Source organism: Lepisosteus platostomus, unplaced genomic scaffold, assembly GCF_059453375.1.
Source record: "Lepisosteus platostomus isolate fLepPlt1 unplaced genomic scaffold, fLepPlt1.hap1 Scaffold_29_H1, whole genome shotgun sequence".
Classification (NCBI taxonomy): Eukaryota; Metazoa; Chordata; class Actinopteri; order Semionotiformes; family Lepisosteidae; genus Lepisosteus; species Lepisosteus platostomus.
This window is the reverse complement of record NW_028291657.1, coordinates 2672918-2688175: the sequence shown is the minus strand read 5'-3', so window position 1 is coordinate 2688175 and position 15258 is coordinate 2672918. Positions and strand designations below refer to the sequence as shown.

At 42.2% G+C, this 15258-nt stretch overlaps 1 protein-coding gene across 1 annotated transcript in view; it reads right to left on the bottom strand.

The window, feature by feature from the left end:
• Positions 1-4117: 4117 nt before the first annotated feature.
• LOC148635288 (uncharacterized) overlaps positions 4118-15258 on the bottom strand; it is a gene marked incomplete at its 3' end in the record, with an annotated part of 46802 nt that continues 35661 nt past the window's right edge. Inside the window, exon 3 of the mRNA XM_088623619.1 lies at positions 4118-5167. Coding sequence (XP_088479745.1) covers positions 4118-5132 — 1015 coding nt within the window. The remainder of the gene's footprint in view (positions 5168-15258) is intronic.

Here is a 15258-nt window from a genome sequence, read left to right as displayed (position 1 = left end):
TGAAGCGGTCGCGCCACATTATACATATATACAATAATAAGAAACATAATATGTACAGTAGAATTTTTCACTTTAAGCTGGCATTATCCAGAACCGGGTCAGGGCCCGGACCCGGACCGTGCAGTGTGGTCCGTCGGCCTTCTAAAGATGTTTAGGAGATCGAGGCGCCCTTGGATTTGATTAGAAACTTGCATAATTATCCTAAAAAAAAAACGGCCAGGCCCAGACCAAAGCATGAAGGCTGCAAGGATCGGGGGACTCTCATTTTTGGTCACAGCGTACAGTAGTAGATCAGTAACCTCTGTTTATCGTGATAACCTTTAATTATTTTCCAGTACTTTTTTAAATGATAAAACACATTGTCTCGCCAGTTTTGCTAAAGATACGGTTTTAGTGTTTACGCATAAATTTGTAAGCCGTAGGTTTAAATCTCGTGTTCTTATTTGCCTCATTTTCATCGTAAGAGAGGCGCTCGTTTGCGATTTACGCGCTGAATATTGTAAGCAGAGGAGCCTTAAGGCACAGCCTCACCTTAACACCATCATTTGCATTGTTATTGTCATCCAGAAAAGCAGTCGTAAGAAAATGAATCTGTGCCGGCTCCGAACATTAAAAAAACTATATCTAGACTGCAAATACATCCCAATCTTACTATCAACACGTTTTAAGAGCCCTCTCCTTTCCACCGGTATACAAGCTAAGAGAGAAATGTTGGAAATCCCATCTGAAGTAGCCCTCGTCTCAGCTTCGGAGCTGTGAGCGATGGGGATCATAATTAAAAGGGGTACAGTTACTTAGAAAATGTGTATGTGATACTTAAATTTAAATAAAATAAAAAGATAAATTATATAACACAGACTGCTATCAATGTCCATGTGTTTAAGACGTATGAATCGGTTTTAAATCAGGCACACCCCTTTACTTCTCACAAATCCAACTGGAGTCTCAGTCCGTCGTCGCGATGAATTAGGAGCTCAGATGTAGGCTAAGTGATTGCAATTTACTTATTTAAAAGAACCACTTCAAATCAAAAGGGAGACATTTTGTAATGGTAGTTATCGTATTATACAGTATACGTAATTGTAGATATACAGTACATAAAGGGTATGAATAGGTGTGAGCTTTTACTGTATATTTAATATTTTATCTGACCCATTTGTAGAAACCGCCTACTCAGATTTAGTTAAGTGGTCTGCCACCATAAAGACAGAAAAATATAATGACATCCTGTTACATTAACTGTAAAATAAACGCAGTAACTGCGGCCATATGAAAATTTGGATAAAGATTATACAAACATCCTAAGGAGCTCTATGACATATGAGCGTCGTAATAATGGTTGGTGACCTGACGTAACAGTGCTCCCTGAATTACGTGATCTGTATTTACCCAAATACAGATATATCACATAGGGAGATGCAGTCAAACATTGCATTGCTATCGTCGTGGTGAACTATTTCTCCGCTGTTTAAAACTTGTTTGGTAAGTGTCATCAAATATTCTTGTCAATTTGTAGCGAAATCGATATACTGTATCATAATCCTTCAGCTATCTATAATGTAGTGAAACGGCTAATTAATATTGATAAATTCCCTTATTCACAGTGACTTTTGCTCAAACCCCTGTTGCATAATGGGTTAATTTTATATAAAAAACATGTATATCATAGATATAATACAAGCTTTGAAATGAAATAGTACATTTCCAGGTTTCAGTTAAACATTTTTAAAAAAGCTCATGACTTTAAGCATTCTGAACATTGAGAATGTTATTTGGGAAACAAATGTTTATTATAATGTTTATGTTTAGGATCTGTCTCCTACTGAGTCAGCATGCAGCATTCAACACCATTAGGTTTAATATTAAAAAGTTGTGTATTTCCTGAATTGTTTTTTTTATTCTTTTCTATTAGACCATACTAGACTGTGCAGGATATCATTTATTTGCCATTTTTGCCTTTTCCAGATACCTGGGAAACAAAGCTCATATCTCATTTGCCAATGGAGCCCAGTCCTAAGCCTGGTGCTCTGTCCCCCTCCCCGAAGGACACAGACTCGAATCGACCCGCGCCCTTAAGGCGACAGGATCTGATCTCCACGTACTGCCCGCCTCCCAAGATACAGCTTCTGAAGGACACCTTCCAAGGGAAACTGATGCAGGAAAAGGAGAAAAAAATGATCGCCATATACAATCGACGGCAGGAGGCGACTCTACAGAAGATGAGAAAATCTTTCCAATATGTCAAATACGCTGCGGAGAAGAAGACGGGGAACAGCTATCGCTTCCAAACCCAACAGGGCCCCGAGAAGAACATTGTGGGGTATGATCGGTCTTACCCCCTGAAGCCTATGGGTAACAGGAAAGTCTCCGGCCCTGGTGAGGTTCGGGCTGTGGACCGCCCGGAAGCACAGAGTGATTCCTTGTTTGCCCCCACCCCGCCTCAGGATGGTCATGAGAGGCCCTGCGAGAGGCCGGGCAGGAGGGACTCAAGAGTACGCAAACCTAAGGACAGGACTGTCCTCCCCATGGTGGCGACCCCTCCAGGGCAATGCCCTTCTCATGCCAATGGGAAGGAGCACTTTCAGTTGCAAGAGGAGCTACGAAAAGTGGCCGAGGCAGAGGCTGAAGGAGGAGCATCGCCGGAGGGAGGCCAGTCTGCAGGATGTGATGCCCCGGAAGGAGGCCATGATGAAGGACGAGATTCGCCAGAAGGAGGCCATGATGCAGGCGAAGCTCTTTAGAGCTCAGGAGGAGCTGAGGATGGTTCAGAGAGAGATGGAAGACTCCAGAGAGGTGGCCGGAAGGGAAAATAGAGGACTCCTGACCCGAAGGAAGACACTCCAGGCGAGGCAGAGCGAGCTTCGCCCCAGAGGACCGTGGGCCAACCACTGCTCTAAGGCCGTGCCTCTTCTGACCTGCAGAATGGAGAAGCAAAAAGCCTTCACTCCAAGGAAAGCCCTTCCTTTCAAAGGAGACAACCTTGATTATGGTTCTCCAATGGAAGACGGCGGATGCGCAGAATCGCACTTTCCCTCTGCGCTTTCCCATCAGGAGAGACGTCAAGTGAGCCCTTGCAGCCGTGGGCTAGAAGACGTCCCCTGTGGAAGGAGAAAGTACCTCAAGAAAGCAAGGCTCCCTGAAAGTGACGTGTCAGCGGCACAGGCCGCGCAGGCCCACTTCGAATGAAATGCTCCGAATGAAATCCTCGTGCTTCTGCCTCCAGTTGTTCTTTCTCAGCTGGGAACAGGAAATGAAACCAATGAAACAGCTTCCAGAAAAAGTCCAGACTAGCACTGCGTACACAGTCTGGTCGCAAACCATTCACAAGGCAAGAAAATATCAATACAGTAATAACGTAGCTTTCTGGGCCTACCTTTCATGTCATTGGGTAGAGAGTACAATTTAGTTATGGTTTTGTTTCCCGTGAGTGCTATTTGCTTGATATCTCATGTAGATTTTTACAACAGAATTCAGAAGTCACTAAGACCCATTTATTCTGTCTGGCAAATGTGCCTTTGCGGCAGTTTTTCAGAAGAGTACTTCATAAAACACTTATTTATTGTTTACATTGATTTATAAGCTGAGTCTGACTCTAGGAGAAAACAAGGGAAGCTTGGAAAGAGTTTAAGGATAGCCCTTACCACGATTGGCGGTCTAACCTTCTTCTTATGGATGTATGTCTCCAGTTCTTTTCCCTTGGCCCTGTGCTTGAAAGAGTCAAAAACCTTCCTCTTTGAATTCTGAAGCTTCTTGCAGATCTTGCTGTGTTTCTCCAACCTCTCTACAGCAAACTTCCTGTGACACTGTTCACAGGGCACCAGCTGAGGGTTTCCACTCTGGCTATTCTCATATGGAAATTGCTCAGCGATAGGGCACATCAGACTTGTAGGGGACAAATATCTGTTTTCCACTGACAGAGTTTGTTCATCCAGACATGCAGTGTTATTTCTGAAGTGGGCCTGCGCGGCCTGTGCCGCTGACACGTCACTTTCAGGGAGCCTTGCTTTCTTGAGGTACTTTCTCCTTCCACAGGGGACGTCTTCTAGCACACGGCTGCAAGGGCTCACTTGACGTCTCTCCCGATGGGAAAGCGCAGAGGGAAAGTGCGATTCTGCGCATCCGCCGTCTTCCATTGAACCATAATCAAGGTTGTGTCCTTTGAAAGGAAGGGCTTTCCTTGGAGTGAAGGCTTTTTGCTTCTCCATTCTGCAGGTCAGAAGAGGCACGGCCTTAGAGCGGTGGTTGACCCACGGTCCTCTGGGGCGAAGCTCGCTCTGCCTCGCCTGGAGTGTCTTCCTTCGGGTCAGGAGTCCTCTATTTTCCCTTCCGGCCACCTCTCTGGAGTCTTCCATCTCTCTCTGAACCATCCTCAGCTCCTCCTGAGCTCTAAAGAGCTTCGCCTGCATCATGGCCTCCTTCTGGCGAATCTCGTCCTTCATCATGGCCTCCTTCCGGGGCATCACATCCTGCAGACTGGCCTCCCTCCGGCGATGCTCCTCCTTCAGCGCGGCCTCTGCCTCGGCCACTTTTCGTAGCTCCTCTTGCAACTGAAAGTGCTCCTTCCCATTGGCATGAGAAGGGCATTGCCCTGGAGGGGTCGCCACCATGGGGAGGACAGTCCTGTCCTTAGGTTTGCGTACTCTTGAGCCCCTCCTGCCCGGCCTCTCGCAGGGCCTCTCATGACCATCCTGAGGCGGGGTGGGGGCAAACAAGGAATCACTCTGTGCTTCCGGGCGGTCCACAGCCGGAACCTCACCAGGGCCGGAGACTTTCCTGTTACCCATAGGCTTCAGGGGGTAAGACCGATCATACCCCACAATGTTCTTCTCGGGGCCCTGTTGGGTTTGGAAGCGATAGCTGTTCCCCGTCTTCTTCTCCGCAGCGTATTTGACATATTGGAAAGATTTTCTCATCTTCTGTAGAGCCGCCTCCTGCCGTCGATTGTATATGGCGATCATTTTTTTCTCCTTTTCCTGCATCAGTTTCTCTTGGAAGGTGTCCTTCAGAAGCTGTATCTTGGGAGGCGGGCAGTACGTGGAGATCAGATCCTGTCGCCTTAAGGGCGCGGGTCGATTCGAGTCTGTGTCCTTCGGGGAGGGGGACAGAGCACCAGGCTTAGGACTGGGCTCCATTGGCAAATGAGATATGAGCTTTGTTTCCCAGGTATCTGGAAAAGGCAAAAATGGCAAATAAATGATATCCTGCACAGTCTAGTATGGTCTAATAGAAAAGAATAAAAAAAACAATTCAGGAAATACACAACTTTTTAATATTAAACCTAATGGTGTTGAATGCTGCATGCTGACTCAGTAGGAGACAGATCTTAAACATAAACATTATAATAAACATTTGATTCCCAAATAACATTCTCAATGTTCAGAATGCTTAAAGTCATGAGCTTTTTTAAAAATGTTTAACTGAAACCTGGAAATGTACTATTTCATTTCAAAGCTTGTATTATATCTATGATATAAATGTTTTTTATATAAAATTAACCCATTATGCAACAGGGGTTTGAGCAAAAGTCACTGTGAATAAGGGAATTTATCAATATTAATTAGCCGTTTCACTACATTATAGATAGCTGAAGGATTATGATACAGTATATCGATTTCGCTACAAATTTACAAGAATATTTGATGACACTAACCAAACAAGTCTCAAACAGCGGAGAAATAGTTCACCACGACGATAGCAATGCAATGTTTGACTGCATCTCCCTATGTGATATATCTGTATTTGGGTAAACCATTATTACGACGCTCATATGTCATAGAGCTCCTTAGGATGTTTGTATAATCTTTATCCAAATTTTCATATGGCCGCAGTTACGGCGTTTATTTTACAGTTAATGTAACAGGATGTCATTATATTTTTCTGTCTTTATGGTGGCAGACCACTTAACTAAATCTGAGTAGGCGGTTTCTACAAATGGGTCAGATAAAATATTAAATATACAGTAAAAGCTCACACCTATTCATACCCTTTATGTACTGTATATCTACAATTACGTATACTGTATAATACGATAACTACCATTACAAAATGTCTCCCTTTTGATTTGAAGTGGTTCTTTTAAATAAGTAAATTGCAATCACTTAGCCTACATCTGAGCTCCTAATTCATCGCGACGACGGACTGAGACTCCAGTTGGATTTGTGAGAAGTAAAGGGGTGTGCCTGATTTAAAACCGATTCATACGTCTTAAACACATGGACATTGATAGCAGTCTGTGTTATATAATTTATCTTTTTATTTTATTTAAATTTAAGTATCACATACACAATTTCAAAGTAACTGTACCCCTTTTAATTATGATCCCCATCGCTCACAGCTCCGAAGCTGAGACGAGGGCTACTTCAGATGGGATTTCCAACATTTCTCTCTTAGCTTGTATACCGGTGGAAAGGAGAGGGCTCTTAAAACGTGTTGATAGTAAGATTGGGATGTATTTGCAGTCTAGATATAGTTTTTTTAATGTTCGGAGCTGGCACAGATTCATTTTCTTACGACTGCTTTTCTGGATGACAATAACAATGCAAACGATGGTGTTAAGGCGAGGCTGTGCCTTAAGGCTCCTCTGCTTACAATATTCAGCGCGTAAATCGCAAACGAGCGCCTCTCTTACGATGAAAATGAGGCAAATAAGAACACGAGATTTAAACCTACGGCTTACAAATTTATGCGTAAACACTAAAACCGTATCTTTAGCAAAACTGGCGAGACAATGTGTTTTATCATTTAAAAAAGTACTGGAAAATAATTAAATGTTATCACGATAAACAGAGGTTACTGATCTACTACTGTACGCTGTGACCAAAAATGAGAGTCCCCCGATCCTCGCAGCCTTCATGCTTTGGTCTGGGCCTGGCCGTTTTTTTTTTAGGATAATGGGGTCAAGTTAAGAAATTATGCAAGTTTCTAATCAAATCCAAGGGCGCCTCGATCTCCTAAACATCTTTAGAAGGCCGACGGACCACACTGCACGGTCCGGGTCCGGGCCCTGACCCGGTTCTGGATAATGCCAGCTTAAAGTGAAAAATTCTATTGTACATATTATGTTTCTTATTATGGTATATATGTATAATGTGGCGCGACCGCTTCACGAAGCTAGAAAGAAAGTTATCCGCCATTTTTATTTTACCTGCAATTGAATTTGCCATTAAAATCACGATTAATACCGCAGCTGCTAAATTACTTACCTAAAAGCGTTCAGATACAAAAGCACTTGAGCTGTAATGTTTATATACTGTTGGCCTGATGACCTACTTCAAGAAGAATTGTTACATAGACCGCCAAGGACTGTCATCACACTTTACGTCATAAAGCGCTTTAAAACTTTTGACAAGTTCAACACCTCATATTTTGTACTGTTTATCATGGTAAAAGCAACTCAAAGCAATTCTAAAAATGATCGAAAGGTAAAAATACAAGCTTATACGAGCTGTCGTTTTAACATTTATAACATATATTTAAACAAAACATATATCATCTATTTTAATAAAATAGAAAAGTGTTCTTAGTCTTCACTTAAAAGCTGTTAGAAGCTGCCTTTCTGACAAGAGAGTTCTGTGAGTTCCACAGTCTCAGTGCATTAAAGTCAAAACCAGTTGCTTTTTATTTCCTGTTTTACGACAGAGCAAGGAGGGTGTCCACAGACCACTGTGCACCTGCAGGCTGATATGGGGGGTAAAAAGTCTAGAAGTTAGTAAATAAGATTTTAACATATGTTCTAAAACACACCGGACACCTGTACAGTGATGCCAACACAGTGATCTGAGCTCCTTCTTTGAGTTAAATCCTAGCATCTGCATTTTTTACAAGTTGTTGCTATGGCAGAGCATGACCAGAGCATAACAGAAACCACCCATTTTCTAACCGCTTCATCCAATTCAGGGTCAGGGGGTCAGGGGGTCGCGGGGCACGGGGGAGCCAGAGCCTCAGAAAGTAATAAGCAGGAGATACCTGGGACTGGATGGTAGTCCAGTGCAGGGAAGACACAGACACTCACCAATTATCCCAGAAGCCAATTAACCTACCAGTAGTTCTTTGAACTGTGGGAGGAAGCCGGAGCACCCAAAGCAAACTCATGCAAACATGGGGAGAACATACAAGCTCCATACAGATAGCACCCCAGGTCCAGAAGTGTACCCAGGGCCTCAGCACTGTGAGCTAGCAATGCTAAACGCTGGGCTACTGTGCATGCTAATTTCTAGGCATCAGGTGATCAATCAGGTAGTGTTTCTCAGATAAAAGGACACCAGTAATTTAGTATGAGATTCAAATTGACCTCAGAACAAAATATAACTTATGTTATATAACTTATATAGAACTTACTACAGCATAACTGTCTTATTTGGCTCTTGTAGAAAATATTAACAGCATGCCTATTAAACATACAGTATCTAGCAATCAGCAATCAAAATAAAAACATTTCCAAACATGGAAACTGCCCAGTTAATGAAGCATTTCAAAGACATTAATCTATTCAATAATTACAGTTTCAAGTAGATAAAAGATTTATATTCAGATTACGAAAGTATCATAACAACGGCTGCTTGTGTAAGGAATCCATGAATACCACTGTACATGAGAATTTCACACCTATTTGTAATCAATACACAAAATCCTATTGAATTTCAGGTACTTGTTCATTCAGCATTGCTTGACTCCGCGGACTCCTTGTTGTTTCAATATTTTAGCAATAGGACTAATCGCCAATACAGTGCCGTTGTAATCTATTCCTTCTGCCAGCAGAGGACGGTATTCGCACAGCCAGTTCAGGATAAGATACGGTCCTCGCAGATCAAAGTACAACTGGCCACAGCCGTACTCGGAATATGCTCTCGATAACCTCGTTTAGTTTAAGAACGGCCGTATTTCATATCAACCCACAGATGCATTGCATAAACACTAGAATTCTGGTTGTACTTAAATTGACCGTATACGTTTTGGATTATGTTTAACCTTCTTCAATTTCTTCAACCATATTTTGAGATGATTACGTTTACAGAAGCAAATATTATTCAGCTTTTTCTTCACTCCTTTAATCAAACCCACATTTCTTTAAGGAGGGCCATTGTGAAACTCCCCAAAGTGAGCTGAATTAATCTTTTATTCTTCACACCTGCGAAGTCATTCCTTCATTGTGTAATATAAAGGCCTTTCATTATTCACGTATACTACAACATCTGAAAATAATGGGTCTTGAAATAGTTGAATGAAAGAAAATCCTGAATAACTCCTCCAAATGCGTTAAACTTTCATCAGGTACACACACTTTGAATGTGATGAACTATAAAAAGTTATTTTAACCATACCCAATGGAGCTCGGGAGTGCGAGTGCTTTGTTTGGATCCTTGTCTTGATCCTTTTGGATCCCAGGCTGCTCATTTGCAAATGAGTTTTGACATTAATTATAGTGACTATAGCAATGAGGTGGCACTGTGGTTCACAGAGCTGGGGTCCTGGGTTCAATTCCTGGGGTGCAGTCTGGATGGAATTGTATGTTCTCCCTTCATTTGTGTGGATTTCTTCCAGGTGCTCCAGTTTCTTCCCACAGTCCAAAGACATACAGTACTAGTAGGTTAAGGTGGAACTACAGTCCCAATTTTGCAGACACAAAAGTATTTAATTTCAGTCACAAAATAAAATCATTGACATTATAGAAAAACTTTACAAACTCAAAATTGAGCACAAAATCATGAATTTTGTGAAAGTACTGTAAGTTACGCCATGTTGTAACAAATTCGCATTCAAGTTCCACACAAATTGCGATGTGATGCAGCCCTTCCTGCTCACTAATCACTGTAATGACTAATGCAATGTGATGTAGGAGAGAAAAGGTATAGGTTATGCAGCAAACATTTCACTGCAAAAAACGTTCCATTCCAAGGTTCTTTATGCAGAGTTAACAATGTAATATTATTTATTGGCAAAAACGTAAAAAAGTTGAGAGCAATATTTCCATTGGATTAAACGAGATGTATTCACAAGCCTGCTCCTTTACAATGTCACAGGGCCACATCAGATTACATGAAGTTTTGTTGCCTCGTTCTGAATCGCAGAACATGGTAATTCTTTAACCTTGAAATGTAGTCTATTTTGTGATGTAAATTGGAGGTTTTATAAGTTATTGTGTGTTCCCCTTTAGATGGCTTCTGGGAAAACTGGCCTCAACACTGTATTGGATAAGGCACTTAGAAAACAGATTCATGCGTGGACCACAGCAATGTCCCTTTACTGAGCCAGCAATCAACGGATGTGTCTGATCGTGAATGGTTTTCCCTGTTGTTTGTTGTATTACTCGGTGTTGCATTTTAAGCTGTGCATGAGGCAGGACCCGGAGGCTGCTGCTTCTGCTGGGATTGAGGAAGAGCTGAGCGCCATGTAAGGCAAAGACACTGCGTTCCACTTTATCAGGTGCCTGGAGTGTAAGAGCTGCAGATAATATTGAGTCACATTAATCCCAACATATTTCAAATATTATGAAAATTAAATAAATTAAATCAAATAACTTTCATTAAAAAAATCAATCACTCTTTACCTTGCTTTTTCAGTTGTTTTTAAGGAAAATTGATGCCGAGAATGTGTGAATACTACTTTTTGATGGTTCCAAGGCCAATGTGACCTGTTCTATTGCCTGCTAATTGTACGTTCCAGGTTGAACAATTAATTTTAGGAGGTCAAGGTGTATGAATGATAAGAACAGCTTGAAATTTATTTTCACGGTCGACACACATTTTCGCAAGGGAAAAAACTGAAATAACCACAGTTACGCAAACACCAGTCCACCAAAAAAAAATCATTTTATTAAAACAAGGTAACATTTTTTTTATCATCATACGGATGAACTGTGCTAAATATATTTCTAAAAAGAAAAAGCAGGACGTGAGTCGTGAGCCAAGATCATGACTCTTTTACTCTTCTTCACATCAGTTTTCATCTGTGAGGAGGAGGAGGGGGGCGGCTCCTGATGTGCTGACACTTGGGGATGTGCCTCTGTGCCGGCCTGGGGGCAAAGCGCCGGCCGCAGTGAGGGCAGGGCACGTAGTCGGGGTTTGGATTCGCGGGGGGCTGGGGCAGGTTCACAACCTTCCCTCCTTGCGTGATCACCTGCTGCACCTCCCTGGCCTATTTGATGCTCCGAATGAAATCCTCGTGCTTCTGCCTCCAGTTGTTCTTTCTCAGCTGGGAACAGGAAATGAAACCAATGAAACAGCTTCCAGAAAAAGTCCAGACTAGCACTGCGTACACAGTCTGGTCGCAAACCATTCACAAGGCAAGAAAATATCAATACAGTAATAACGTAGCTTTCTGGGCCTACCTTTCATGTCATTGGGTAGAGAGTACAATTTAGTTATGGTTTTGTTTCCCGTGAGTGCTATTTGCTTGATATCTCATGTAGATTTTTACAACAGAATTCAGAGGTCACTAAGACCCATTTATTCTGTCTGGCAAATGTGCCTTTGCGGCAGTTTTTCAGAAGAGTACTTCATAAAACACTTATTTATTGTTTACATTGATTTATAAGCTGAGTCTGACTCTAGGAGAAAACAAGGGAAGCTTGGAAAGAGTTTAAGGATAGCCCTTACCACGATTGGCGGTCTAACCTTCTTCTTATGGATGTATGTCTCCAGTTCTGTTCCCTTGGCCCTGTGCTTGAAAGAGTCAAAAACCTTCCTCTTTGAATTCTGAAGCTTCTTGCAGATCTTGCTGTGTTTCTCCAACCTCTCTACAGCAAACTTCCTGTGACACAGTTCACAGGGCACCAGCTGAGGGTTTCCACTCTGGCTATTCTCATATGGAAATTGCTCAGCGATAGGGCACATCAGACTTGTAGGGGACAAATATCTGTTTTCCACTGACAGAGTTTGTTCATCCAGACATGCGGTGTTATTTCTGAAGTGGGCCTGCGCAGCCTGTGCCGCTGACACGTCACTTTCAGGGAGCCTTGCTTTCTTGAGGTACTTTCTCCTTCCACAGGGGACGTCTTCTAGCCCACGGCTGTAAGGGCTCACTTGACGTCTCTCCTGATGGGAAAGCGCAGAGGGAAAGTGCGATTCTGCGCATCCGCCGTCTTCCATTGGAGAACCATAATCAAGGTTGTCTCCTTTGAAAGGAAGGGCTTTCCTTGGAGTGAAGGCTTTTTGCTTCTCCATTCTGCAGGTCAGAAGAGGCACGGCCTTAGAGCAGTGGTTGGCCCACGGTCCTCTGGGGCGAAGCTCGCTCTGCCTCGCCTGGAGTGTCTTCCTTCGGGTCAGGAGTCCTCTATTTTCCCTTCCGGCCACCTCTCTGGAGTCTTCCATCTCTCTCTGAACCATCCTCAGCTCCTCCTGAGCTCTAAAGAGCTTCGCCTGCATCATGGCCTCCTTCTGGCGAATCTCGTCCTTCATCATGGCCTCCTTCTGGCGCATCACATCCTGCAGACTGGCCTCCCTCCAGCGATGCTCCTCCTTCAGCGCGGCCTCTGCCTCGGCCACTTTTCGTAGCTCCTCTTGCAACTGAAAGTGTTCCTTCCCATTGGCATGAGAAGGGCATTGCCCTGGAGGGGTCGCCACCATGGGGAGGACAGTCCTGTCCTTAGGTTTGCGTACTCTTGAGCCCCTCCTGCCCGGCCTCTCGCAGGGCCTCTCATGACCATCCTGAGGCGGGGTGGGGGCAAACAAGGAATCACTCTGTGCTTCCGGGCGGTCCACAGCCGGAACCTCACCAGGGCCGGAGACTTTCCTGTTACCCATAGGCTTCAGGGGGTAAGACCGATCATACCTCACAATGTTCTTCTCGGGGCCCTGTTGGGCTTGGAAGCGATAGCTGTTCCCCGTCTTCTTCTCCGCAGCGTATTTGACATATTGGAAAGATTTTCATCTTCATCTGAGAAGTCATGAGCTTTTTTAAAAATGTTTAACTGAAACCTGGAAATGTACTATTTCATTTCAAAGCTTGTATTATATCTATGATATAAATGTTTTTTATATAAAATTAACCCATTATGCAACAGGGGTTTGAGCAAAAGTCACTGTGAATAAGGGAATTTATCAATATTAATTAGCCGTTTCACTACATTATAGATAGCTGAAGGATTATGATACAGTATATCGATTTCGCTACAAATTGACAAGCATATTTGATGACACTTACCAAACAAGTTTTAAACAGCGGAGAAATAGTTCACCACGACGATAGCAATGCAATGTTTGACTGCATCTCCCTAGGTGATATACCTGTATTTGGGTATATACAGATCACGTAATTCAGGGAGCACTGTTACGTCAGGTCACCAACCATTATTACAACGCTCATATGTCATAGAGCTCCTTAGGATGTTTGTATAATCTTTATCCAAATTTTCATATGGCCGCAGTTACGGCGTTTATTTTACAGTTAATGTAACAGGGTGTCATTATATTTTTCTGTCTTTATGGTGGCAGACCACTTAACTAAATCTGAGTAGGCGGTTTCTACAAATGGGTCAGATAAAATATTAAATATACAGAAAAAGCTCACACCTTTTCATACCCTTTATGTACTGTATATCTTCAATTACGTATACTGTATAATACGATAACTACCATTACAAAATGTCTCCCTTTTGATTTGAAGTGGTTCTTTTAAATAAGTAAATTGCAATCACTTAGCCTACATCTGAGCTCCTAATTCATCGCAACGACGGACTGAGACTCCAGTTGGATTTGTGAGAAGTAAAGGGGTGTGCCTGTTTTAAAACCGATTCATACGTCTTAAACACATGGACATTGATAAGCAGTCTGTGTTATATAATTTATCTTTTTATTTTATTTAAATTTATCACATACACATTTTCAAAGTAACTGTACCCCTTTTAATTATGATTCCCATCGCTCACAGCTCCGAAGCTGAGACGAGGGCTACTTCAGATGGGATTTCCAATATTTCTCTCTTAGCTTGTATACCGGTGGAAAGGAGAGCGCTCTTAAAACGTGTTGATAGTAAGATTGGGATGTATTTGCAGTCTAGATATAGTTTTTTTAATGTTCGGAGCCGGCACAGATTCATTTTAATCGCAAACGAGCGCCTCTCTTACGATGAAAATGCGGCAAATAAGAACACGAGATTTAAACCTACGGCTTACAAATTTATGCGTAAACACTAAAACCGTATCTTTAGCAAAACTGGCGAGACAATGTGTTTTATCATTTAAAAAAGTACTGGAAAATAATTAAAGGTTATCACGATAAACAAAGGTTACTGATCTACTACTGTACGCTGTGACCAAAAATGAGAGTCCCCCGATCCTCGCAGCCTTCATGCTTTGGTCTGGGCCTGGCCGTTTTTTTTTTAGGATAATGGGGTCAAGTTAAGAAATTATGCAAGTTTCTAATCAAATACAAGGGCGCCAGCTTAAGGTGAAAAATTCTACTGTACATATTATGTTTCTTATTATGGTATATATGTATAATGTGGCGCGACCGCTTCACGAAGCTAGAAAGAAAGTTATCCGCCATTTTTATTTTACCTGCAATTGAATTTGCCATTAAAATCACGATTAATACCGCAGCTGCTAAATTACTTACCTAAAAGCGTTCAGATACAAAAGCACTTGAGCTGTAATGTTTATATACTGTTGGCCCGATGACCTACTTCAAGAAGAATTGTTACATAGACCGCCAAGGACTGTCATCACACTTTACGTCATAAAGCGCTTTAAAACTTTTGACAAGTTCAACACCTCATATTTTGTACTGTTTATCATGGTAAAAGCAACTCAAAGCAATTCTAAAAATGATCGAAAGGTAAAAATACAAGCTTATACGAGCTGTCGTTTTAACATTTATAACATATATTTAAACAAAACATATATCATCTATTTTAATAAAATAGAAAAGTGTTCTTAGTCTTCACTTAAAAGCTGTTAGAAGCTGCCTTTCTGACAAGAGAGTTCTGTGAGTTCCACAGTCTCAGTGCATTAAAGTCAAAACCAGTTGCTTTTTATTTCCTGTTTTACGACAGAGCAAGGAGGGTGTCCACAGACCACTGTGCACCTGCAGACTGATATGGGGGGTAAAAAGTCTAGAAGTTAGTAAATAAGATTTTAACATATGTTCTAAAACACACCGGACACCTGTACAGTGATGCCAACACAGTGATCTGAGCTCCTTCTTTGAGTTAAATCCTAGCATCTGCATTTTTTACAAGTTGTTGCTATGGCAGAGCATGACCAGAGCATAACAGAAACCACCCATTTTCTAACCGCTTCATCCAATTCAGGGTCAGGTGGTC